Source organism: Dreissena polymorpha, chromosome 10, assembly GCF_020536995.1.
Source record: "Dreissena polymorpha isolate Duluth1 chromosome 10, UMN_Dpol_1.0, whole genome shotgun sequence".
NCBI classification, from domain to species: Eukaryota; Metazoa; Mollusca; class Bivalvia; order Myida; family Dreissenidae; genus Dreissena; species Dreissena polymorpha.
In genome coordinates, this window is record NC_068364.1 from 13,498,247 (window position 1) to 13,510,672 (window position 12,426).

Sequence of the window (12,426 nt, forward strand, 5' to 3'; positions counted from 1 at the left end):
TTATTGGTGCAAAAAACTAAGATTTGTCCGCACCTGTTTTCTGTATATGGGACCGCGGGCGAACATGAATTAGGAATAAAAACTAATCGATTCAATTTGTAAGTCGGTAAAGTAATCAAGTGAATGTGTAACTAGAACAAACTATTTCATTGGACATGACGTCATTTCGCAGCCAATGGTTAATTTATTTAATATTAACACTCTATTTCATTGGTAAGTTAAGATTATAACAACCAATCAGATATCAAGGAAATTTCCGAACCTATCAAAATGGCGTAAAGTGACCGGCCGAAGAAAACAAAATCCAAAATATTTGTTTCCTCCGGCAAGTCAAATTAGAAAATATGACAATTAATATTAACAACCCAACAGAGTCTTCCCAACATCATTTAGCAATTACGAAAAAAAGTCTGCCCCTAAACGTACATTCCAAGAAAATTGGCTTCGAAAATGTCCTTGATCACTGTTTGACAACAACAAAATGACATGCAGATTGTGCATAAAGCAAAAAAAGAAAAGAAAACGCCTTTACTATCGGTAATTCTAATTATCGAACAAGTCCTTTGCCATGCTGAGTCCAATGACCATAACTCTGTTCAATGTTTTGTAAATATGTTGACAACTGTTTGACAGTGTTAAAAAGTTTTTTGAATGTTCCAGTTTTAATAACAATGTTACAACCTGTGGACTGGCTGTAAGAAGTTTAAGCAAGTTTAAGAGTTCAAGTTAAAGGTTATTAGTTTCCACAAATTTAATTCTGCTACAAATATATTTCTGTGCCCCCATATTTTTCCTTTTTGTCCCCACTTTTGTAATCCTAAAGGGTCCTTGTCCCCAACAGTAAAACTTCACGGCAGAACACTGGTTGTTATTTAAAGTACATGAAAGCCTTCACCTGCTAAAATCTCTTTAGTCTCAAATGAAATAATTACTTGTTACTATGAGGTGCTTTACTTGGGGTCTTGTTGTTTAACAAGAATAATGGTGTTCTTTCTATGTAAGGACAATGAGTTCTATGCTGCAGAAATACACAGGACAGGGAAACAGGGAAGTAACCAGCCAATATTGCATATCAATACTAGGAATAGTAACATGTTATGAGCAGGCAGTTATTGCTAGCAGACGGGCCAAATATGATCATATTGGCCCCGGGACAATTTTGCTTATCTGAAAAGGATCAGATTGCATGTCTTCCACTGAACAAAATGGCGTGTACATTTAGGCTTAGCCAAAGGTGATAGCAATTAAGCCAGAAATCATTGAAAATTATCAAAAACAATAAAACGTGAACCTACCAGCCAATAGGAATATTGTGAACATCCATAACAACTGAACATGTAGGTAAGAGTGATGACATTAACTGAGCCTTAGAATTTATAATGAAACTAAATTAAATAGAGAAATGCTTATCAAGAATCTAAATTCAATTCAAACCACTTTTTATTTTTAAATGTTTGTATCGAATGCTGACCATTCTGACCCAAAACATGATCAATAAAATTTGGAATGACTGGTTAGAGCGTTTAATTTCATTCTTATTGAAGTTTCCAAATATTCATGATACACTCACAAACTGAAATATGATTTGGATTCGTTTATACTTTTAAAAGAAACATTTTACTGTTAAAAACAACCACCATGTCCAAAGTACTTTCCAGAAAATCCAGATAGTCTTGCTTAAACTGATGTGTTTCGTCACAGAATTTACATCATACAAGATATGCCATATGCATAATCATTTGAATGAAAAAAGTACGAAAGCTGGTTCGGTAGTAAATTTTATAAAAGTAAACAAAATAGGATGATATGTAATATAAACAATAAAATACTGCAGAGCTGGGACGGACGTCTTTATTCAGCTATAGCCTAATAACAGCCCTTAGGCTATTTGTAAGAGTGCCGATTATAGATGTCCGACACAGCTCGTCTGTATGTTATTGTATAAGTGCTACAGAGAGCTCATTGTGATGTTGTTTCCTTCAGAAAAAGAAGCAGAAGAGGGACCCCCTTCTCTCCAAGAAGTCCAAGAATGACCCGAATGCACCGCCCACAACAAGGATACCTATGCCAGAGCTGTAAGAGTGATTGAGCGGCATTTGGGGACAAATGGGCTTAATGCATGTGCTTAAAGTGTCATCCCAGATTAGCCCGACAGTTCATCTTGGCTTATCAGGGACAACACTTTCTGCCTAGACTGGATTTTTATACCCCCATTACTGGTAATGGGGGCTATATAGAAGTCTGTCTGTCGGTCTGTCTGTCCCAAAAATTTTATCCGATCTTCACCAAACTTAGTCAGAAGTTGTATCTAGATGATGTCATGGTCAAGTTTAAATATGGGTCATGTCGGGTTAAAAACGAGGTCAGAGGGTCACTTAGTGCGTTTTAAACTGAAAGTTTGTCAGGACCATAACTATGTCATTTATCGTTAAATTTTAAAATCACTTGGTACATTTGTTCACCATCATGGGACGGTGTGTCGCGCAAAAGAAGTACGTCTATATCTCCAAGGTCAAGGTCACGCTGAAATTCAAAGGTCAAAATGCTTGTCTGGACCATAACTATGTCATTTATCGTTAAATTTTAAAATCATTGGCAAATTTGTTCACCATCATGGGACGGTGTGTCGCGCGAAACAATTACGTCAATATCTCGAAGGTCAAGCTCACACTTTGAGTTCAAAGATTAAAAATGGCCATAAATGAGCTTGTCTGGGCAATAACTATGTCGTTCATTGTGAGATTTTAAAATCATTTGGCACATTTGTTCACCATCATTGGACGGTGTGTCACGCGGAAAAATTACGTCGATATCTCCAAGATCAAGGTCACACTTTGAGTTCAAAGGTCAAAAATGGCCATAAATTAGCTTGTGTGGGCCATAACTATGTTGTTCATTATGAGATTTTAAAATCATTTAGCACATTTGTTCACCATTATTGGACAGTGTGTCGCGCGAAAGAATTACGTTTATATCTGCAACGTCAAGGTCACACTGTGAGTTCAAAGGTCAAAAATGGCCATAAATGATCTTGTCAGGGCCGAAACTATGTCATTTATTGTGAGATTTTAAAAATACCTGGTGCATTTGTTTACAATCATTGGACGATGTGTCATGCAAAATATTATGTCAATAACTCCAAGGTCTAGGTCACACTCGGAGTTCAAAAGTAAAAAAATGGCCATAAATTTGGACGGCATGTCATGTGAAAGAATTCAAGAGTTCAAAGGTCGAAATGGCCATAAATGATAATGGCATTATAATTCTTAAAAATCGCCATAAATTGAATTCTCTTGTTTTGTGAAAACAGCATGCAAAATAGTCTGTGTCAATGGGGCACGTGGGGGTATACATCACGTCTGTGACAAAGCTCTAGTCATTTAGGGATTTTTCTTTAGGACAGACTCCTTTTAAACCCAAAATTCCATAAAAGCGGAAAGTGTTGTCCTCGATCAGCTTGTGCGAAATGCACAGGCTAATCTGGGACAAAACTAAATGCACAAGCCTTGAGCTCAGTTATTAGCTCCACTGGCCAGAGGCCAGCGGGGCTTACGTCATGGTCCTGTGTCCGTCGTGCGTGGGTTAATTTTTTCTTTAAACATCTTCTTCTCCTAAAGTACTGGTCCAATTCTGATGAAATTTCTCAGGAATGTTCCTTGTGTGAACCTCTTTCAAATTTGTTCAAATTACGCCCCTGGGGTCAAATTTGACCCCGCCCCGGGGGTCACAAAATTAAAAATTTGCTGATATAAGGCCTATTTTGTGAAAACTTTCAAAATCTTCTCGTCCATAACCATTGGGCCTAGGGTTATCAAATTGGGTATGTAGAGACATCTAATAGTCCTGTACCAAATTTCTTAAAATTATGACCCTGGGGTCAAATTTGACCCTGCCCCGGGGGGCACAAAAATGAACAAATGCTTATATGGGCACATATTTTGAAGCTTCAATTTTAAGCTATTTATATTTTGCTGTTGGGGGTAATTGATAGTACATGGGAGAAACCCCACCTGTCTGGTATGGTGATCACAAACCAAACTCTCAGGCACTGGGATAGGATATTGAACCTGTGGTGCCGAGATTAACTTGGCTTAATGAATGTGGGTAAAGTGTCATCCAGGATTAGCCTGAGCAAACTGCACAGGCTTATGTGGGACGACACTTAAGGCACATGCATCAAGTTCAGTTTTTCTAGAACGAGGCTTGAATATGCCAGCAGTAACTCAATCAATACAACTAGAACGAGTCTCAAATAAGCCAGCAGTAACTCAATCAATACAACTAGAACGAGTCTCAAATAAGCCAGCAGTAACTATATTAATACAACTAGAATGAGTCTCAAATAAGCCAGCAGTAACTCAATCAATACAACTAGAACGAGTCTCAAATAAGCCAGCAGTAACTATATTAATACAACTAGAACGAGTCTCAAATAAGCCAGCAGTAACTATATTAATACAACTAGAACAAGTCTTAAATAAGCCAGCAGTAACTATATTAATACAACTAGAACGAGTCTCAAATAAGCCAGCAGTAACTATATTAATACAACTAGAACGAGTCTCAAATAAGCCAGCAGTAACTATATTAATATAACTAGAACGAGTCTCAAATAAGCCAGCAGTAACTATATTAATACAACTAGAACGAGTCTCAAATAAGCCCGCAGTAACTAAATTAATACAACTAGAACGAGTCTCAAATAAGCCAGTAGTAAATATAGAGAATACTAGGTCGGTGCCGAATTAAGCAAAGTTTCTTTTGGGAGGCTTAGAAAATCTGAACCACGAGCCTTGGCGTTCAGATTTTCGTGCCGAGCAAAATAAACTTTGCTTTATTCTGCACCGACCTAGTATTCGATTTATCCCATCTATTTTCTTAGTCGTAAATTATTTCTTTAAAAATAGAATAGGAAAATCGAACTACACGGAAAATCCCAAAGTTATTCTAAGCAAACATTGTTTAATTATTTTAATCGTGCAGACCCTAATACATTACAAAAAGATCAGTAACTAACCTGTTTTTCTGTTTATCATACCTCTACGTCCCCGATTTTTAAGAAATAATGAAAAAAACACACTAAACAACTGCAGCTTTAACGTGAAAGAACATGCATTGTGTCGTATGACGTGTTAATAATGACGTCACGAGTATGCGCACTTAATATTTGTAAATAATGTTTTTTTGCTTTTTGAGTTGCATTATGTGTTAAAAATATATTACATCTTGGTATCAAATTGTTTGTTTTGTTGAATCTGATTTGATTTTGCTGTAAATGATTACTTTATAGTTGATTCCGAGTAATATGACCATTCTCTGCCGCGCGTGACAGCTATATTTCAGCACTGCCGAAATAGAGGAAAATTTATTCCACAGTGGTTTATTTCGACAATGCATGTCTGATGATGGGATAAAATTAATTCAACTGTGTGTTTAGGAAGGACCATGACAAGCTGGAAAGGATCAATGCATACAGAGAGGCCCTGAAGAAGGTCAAAATGGGGCCCAACTCCCTGCCCTCGATCTGCTTCTACACATTCCACAATGCACTCCAGGGGTAAGACATGTAACAGTAACCACTTACTACTGAACAGGATTGTGGAATGAGCCTTCAACTCTCCCTTTTCTCAAATAAAATGAACCCCAATCTTAATGTACCATAATGACTACACATTCCACAATGCACTCCAGGGGTAAGACATATTTAACAGTAACCAATTACTACTGAACAGGATTGTGGAATGAGTCTTCAACTCTCCCTTTTCTCAAATTAAATGAACCCCAATCTTAATGTACCATAATTACTCTTATCTACTCTTCCATCTTGCTAATGGTCCTTCTAAGCTATTTGGTTTTGACCATGACATAATCTCGAAAACTACAAGAGATATCAAATTGAAACTTAAAAGGAAGAGAGATCTGCGTGGGGAAGTACAGTACAGGAGAGCCATAACTCTTTATCCCTTTTTTATAGTTACAGCCCTTATTGAATGGCCCTAGCCTAGCCTCCTGTATTGGTTGCAGTGTGACACCTATAGATGTATCACTCCTGTATTGGTTGCAGTGATACATCTATAGATGTATCACTCCTGTATTGGTTGCAGTGTGACATCTATAGATGTATCACTCCTGTATTGGTTGCAGTGTTACACCTATAGATGTAATACTCCTATATTGGTTGCAGTGTGACATCTATAGATGTATCACTCCTGTATTGGTTGCAGTGTGAAATCTATAGATGTATCACTCCTGTATTGGTTGCAGTGTGACACCTATAGATGTAATACTCCTGTATTGGTTGCAGTGTGACATCTATAGATGTATCACTCCTGTATTGGTTGCAGTGATACATCTATAGATGTATCATTCTTGTATTGGTTGCAGTGTGACATCTATAGATGTATCACTCCTGTATTGGTTGCAGTGTGACATCTATAGATGTATCACTCCTGTATTGGTTGCAGTGTGACATCTATAGATGTATCACTTCTGTATTGGTTGCAGTGTGACATCTTTATATGTATCACTCCTGTATTGATTGCAGTGTGACATCTATAGATGTATCAGAGGACTCCAGCCTGCTGTGTACCGGCCTGGGTGACTCCAACATACGGGTGTGGTCCCTGACACCTAACAAACTGAGAGCCATGAAGCCTGTAGACGAACTGGAGTTGATTGACAAGGAAGCAGGTAAAGAGGGGTTGAAGCTCATATATGGCAGGATATAGTACCATAGATGACATGCATATATCATATGTTACCCTCAAGTAAATTTATTTCAGAATCAATAGAATTAGTTAATCTGAAATTAAGCACATTTAATGATTGAAAGGATAGTTGTAAGCAAATGTAAAAGTAGTCCATACAAAAATGAGGTTATTAACATGTTGTGTGCCAAAAAGTGTTATTACAAGATTAAGTGTGAATTTGGACATTGTTAATTCATTGAAAGGATGTCAACTCTGAAAAACTCTTGCCTTTCCTTTACAGAAATGTGTAAATTAGTTAAAACAACATAAACTTAGCATTTGTATGTTCATATGCCTATATTCTGTATATACTGTGTATTTGGTATAATAAGGACGCAGAACATTTGGACAAATAATGTTATTAATACATGTGTATTTTTGGTCACATGAAGTAATTGCAGCTGCTGGGACAGGCTAATAAGAGACAACACTTTCCACTGTTAATGTATTGTTCGTTTAAAGGTAGTCTCCTCTAAGCAAAAATTCAGTAAAGGAAAAAACTGCACAGGCTAATCAGGGATTTCACTTAAAGAAACCCAATTATTTGGCTGTGTACATGTTTGCAGATGATGTGTTTGAGCGTATGATGGACGACACAACTGCAGAGGAGACTAAGTTGTTACTGTCCCACAGTGGTCCAATCTATGGCACGAGCTTTTCACCTGACAAGAGTTACCTCACCTCCAGCTCAGAGGATGGCACTGGTAGGTAACACACAGTGTTGTCATGGTTACATGTGGTTACTGTCCAATGGCGGTCCCATGTATGGCACGAGCTTCTCACCTGACAAGAGTTACCTAACCTCCAGCTCAGAGGATGGCACTGGTAGGTAACACACAGTGTTGTCATGGTTACATGTGGTACGTAGAGTAGTAGGTACCACACAGTGTTGTCGTGGTTCCATGTGGTACTTAGAGAAGTATATTTCACATGATGTTTGCAACAATGTTGTCATGGTTCCATGTGGTATTTAGAGTAGTATGTACCACAAGCGTTTGTCTGGGTCAACGTGGTACTTAAGAGTATAACATACCACATGATGTTGGACACAATGTTGTCATGGCTCCATGTGGTATTTAGAGAAGTATGTGCCACAAGCTGTTTTCTATGATCCGTATGGTACTTAGAGTAATATAATAATATTTATTTTAGCTTGATTGCATCAAAAGCTTTAGCCTTATAGAAACGCTCTCGAGTCCCTTTCCTGGGTCTATAACCAGTACTTGGTGTCTTTTGGGAAGATCTAGAGAACGCTCCCCGAGTGGGGATCGAACCCATGACCTCCTGATTGCTAGGCAGACACCTTATCCAATATGCCACTGCGACCTGAGTACTGTATACCACATGATGTTGGACACAATGTTGTTGTGGTTCCATGTGGTATTTAGAGTAGTATGTACCACAAGCTGTTGTCTGGGTTCCATATGGTACTTAGAGTATTACATACCACATGATGTTGGACACAATGTTGTTGTGGTTCCATGTGGTATTTAGAGTAGTATGTACCACAAGCTGTTGTCTGGGTTCCATATGGTACTTAGAGTATTGCATACCACATGATGTTGGACACAATGTTGTCGTGGTTCCATGTGGTATTTAGAGTAGTATGTACCACAAGCTGTTGTCTGGGTTCCATATGGTACTTAGAGTATTGCATACCACATGATGTTGGACACAATGTTGTTGTGGTTCCATGTGGTATTTAGAGTAGCATGTGCCACAAGCTGTTGTCTGGATTCCATGTGGTACTTAGAGTATTGCATACCACATGATGTTGGACACAATGTTGTTGTGGTTCCATGTGGTATTTAGAGTAGCATGTGCCACAAGCTGTTGTCTGGATTCCATATGGTACTTAGAGTATTGCATACCACATGATGTTGGACACTATTTTGTCATGGTTCCATGTGGTATTTAGAGTAGCATGTACCACAAGCTGTTGTCTGGATTCCATGTGGTACTTAGACTATTGCATACCACATGATGTTGGACACAATGTTGTCGTGGTTCCGTGTGGTATTTAGAGTAGTATGTACCACAAGCTGTTGTCTGTGTTCCATGTGGTACTTAGAGTATTACATACCACATGATGCTGGACACAATGTTGTCATGGCTCCATGTGGTATTTAGAGTATTATATACCACATGATGTTGGTCACAATGTTGTGGTTTCATGTAGTATTTAGAGTAGTTTGTGCCACAAGCTGTTGTCTGGATTCCATGTGGTACTTAGAGTTTTACATACGACATGATGTTGGACACAATGTTGTCGTGGTTCCGTGTGGTATTTAGAGTAGTATGTACCACAAGCTGTTGTCTGGGTCCATGTGGTACTTAGAGTATTACATACCACAAGATGTTGGACACAATGTTGTCGTGGTTCCATGTGGTATTTAGAGTATTACATACCACATGATGTTGGACACAATGTTGTGGTTTCATGTAGTATTTAGAGTAGTTTGTGCCACAAGCTGTTGTCTGGATTCCATGTGGTACTTAGAGTGTTACATAAAACATGATGTTGGACACAATGTTGTCGTGTTTCCATGTGGTATTTAGAGTAGTATGCACCACAAGCTGTTTTCGGTGTTCCATGTGGTACTTAGAATATTGGATACCACATGATGTTGGACACTATTTTGTTGTGGTTCCATGCGGTATTTAGAGTAGTATGTGCCACAAGCTGTTGTCTGGGTCCATGTGGTTCTTAGAGTATTGCATACCACATTATGTTGGACACAATGTTGTCGTGGTTCCATTTGGTATTTAGAGTAGCATGTGTCACAAGCTGTTGTCTGGGTTCCATGTGGTACTTAGAGTATTACATACCACATGATGTTGGATACTATTTCGTCATGGTTCCATGTGGTATTTAGAGTAGTATGCACCACAAGCTGATGTCAGGGTTCCATGTGGTACTTAGAGTATTGCATACCACATGATGTTGGACACAATTTTGTCGTGGTTCCATGTGGTATTTAGAGTAGTATGCACCACAAGCTGTTGTCTGGGTTCCATGTGGTACTTAGAATATTGGATACCACTTGATGTTGGACACTATTTTGTTGTGGTTCCATGCGGTATTTAGAGTAGTATGTGCCACAAGCTGTTGTCTGGGTCCATGTGGTTCTTAGAGTATTGCATACCACATGATGTTGGACACAATGTTGTCGTGGTTCCATGTGGTATTTAGAGTAGCATGTGTCACAAGCTGTTGTCTGGGTTCCATGTGGTACTTAGAGTATTACTTACCACATGATGTTGGACACAATGTTGTCATGGTTCCGTGTGGTATTTAGAGTAGTACATACCACATGATGTTGGACACAATGTTGTGGTTCCATGTGGTATTTAGAGTAGTATGCACCACAAGCTGATGTCTGGATTCCATGTGGTACTTAGAATATTGGATACCACATGATGTTGGACACAATGTTGTTGTGGTTCCATGTGGTATTTAGAGTAGTATGTACCACAAGCTGTTGTCTGGGTTCCATGTGGTACTTAGAGTATTGCATACCACGTGATGTTGGACACAATGTTGTCGTGGTTCCATGTGGTATTTAGAGTAGCATGTGTCACAAGCTGTTGTCTGGGTTCCATGTGGTACTTAGAGTATTACATACCACATGATGTTGGACACTATTTTGTCGTGGTTCCATGTGGTATTTAGAGTAGCATGTGCCACAAGCTGATGTCTGTGTTCCATGTGGTACTTAGAATATTGCATACCACATGATGTTGGACACAATGTTGTCGTGGTTCCATGTGGTATTTAGAGTAGTATGCACCACAAGCTGTTGTCTGGGTTCCATATGGTACTTAGAATATTGGATACCAAGTGATGTTGGACACAATGTTGTTGTGGTTCCATGTGGTATTTAGAGTAGCATGTGCCACAAGCTGTTGTCTGTGTTCCATGTGGTACTTAGAATATTGGATACCACATGATGTTGGACACAATGTTGTCGTGGTTCCATGTGGTATTTAGAGTAGCATGTGCCACAAGCTGTTGTCTGGGTTCCATGTGGTACTTAGAGTATTGCATACCACATGATGTTGGACACAATGTTGTTGTGGTTCCATGTGGTATTTAGAGTAGTGTGTGCCACAAGCTGTTTTCTGGATTCCACGTGGTACTTAGAGTATTGCATACCACATGATGTTGGACACAATGTTGTTGTGGTTCCATGTGGTATTTAGAGTAGTATGTACCACAAGCTGTTGTCTGGGTTCCATATGGTACTTAGAGTATTGCATACCACATGATGTTGGACACAATGTTGTTGTGGTTCCATGTGGTATTTAGAGTAGTATGTACCACAAGCTGTTGTCTGGATTGCATGTGGTACTTAGAGTATTGCATACCACATGATGTTGGACACAATGTTGTCGTGGTTCCGTGTGGTATTTAGAGTAGTATGTACCACAAGCTGTTTTCTGGATTCCATGTGGTACTTAGGGTATTGCATACCACATGATGTTGGACACAATGTTGTCATGGTTCCGTGTGGTATTTAGAGTATTATATACCACATGATGTTGGACACAATGTTGTGGTTTCATGTAGTATTTAGAGTAGTTTGTGCCACAAGCTGTTGTCTGGATTCCATGTGGTACTTAGAGTTTTACATACGACATGATGTTGGACACAATGTTGTCGTGGTTCTGTGTGGTATTTAGAGTAGTATGTACCACAAGCTGTTGTCTGTGTTCCATGTGGTACTTAGAGTATTACATACCACAAGATGTTGGACACAATGTTGTCGTGGTTCCATGTGGTATTTAGAGTATTACATACCACATGATTTTGGACACAATGTTGTGGTTTCATGTAGTATTTAGAGTAGTTTGTGCCACAAGCTGTTGTCTGGATTCCATGTGGTACTTAGAGTTTTACATACGACATGATGTTGGACACAATGTTTTGTGTTTCCATGTGGTATTTAGAGTATTATATACCACATGATGTTGGACACAATATTGTCGTGGTTCCATGTGGTATTTAGAGTAGCATGTGCCACAAGCTGTTCTCTGGGTTCCATATGGTACTTAGAGTATTGCATACCACATGATGTTGGACACAATGTTGTCGTGGTTCAATGTGGTATTTAGAGTAGTATGCACCACAAGCTGATGTCAGGGTTCCATGTGGTACTTAGAATATTGGATACCACATGATGTTGGACACTATTTTGTTGTGGTTCCATGTGGTATTTAGAGTAGTATGTGCCACAAGCTGTTGTCTGGATTCCATGTGGTACTTAGAGTATTGCATACCACATGATGTTGGACACAATGTTGTCGTGGTTCCATGTGGTATTTAGAGTAGCATGTACCACAAGCTGTTGTCTGGGTTCCATATGGTACTTAGAATATTGGATACCACGTGATGTTGGACACAATGTTGTTGTGGTTCCATGTGGTATTTAGAGTAGCATGTGCCACAAGCTGTTGTCTGTGTTCCATGTGGTACTTAGAATATTGGATACCACATGATGTTGGACACAATGTTGTCGTGGTTCCATGTGGTATTTAGAGTAGCATGTGCCACAAGCTGTTGTCTGGGTTCCTTGTGGTACTTAGAGTATTGCATACCACATGATGTTGGACACAATGTTGTTGTGGTTCCATGTGGTATTTAGAGTAGTGTGTGCCACAAGCTGTTGTCTGGATT

At 39.0% G+C, this 12,426-nt stretch overlaps 1 protein-coding gene across 1 annotated transcript in view; it reads left to right on the top strand.

The window, feature by feature from the left end:
• The window catches only part of LOC127847149 (transcription initiation factor TFIID subunit 5-like), a 65,230-nt gene that overhangs the window by 29,227 nt on the left and 23,577 nt on the right, over positions 1-12,426 (top strand). The window contains exons 8-11 of the mRNA XM_052378848.1: positions 1,984-2,075; positions 5,438-5,557; positions 6,545-6,690; positions 7,316-7,453. Coding sequence (XP_052234808.1) covers positions 1,984-2,075; positions 5,438-5,557; positions 6,545-6,690; positions 7,316-7,453 — 496 coding nt within the window. The remainder of the gene's footprint in view (positions 1-1,983; positions 2,076-5,437; positions 5,558-6,544; positions 6,691-7,315; positions 7,454-12,426) is intronic.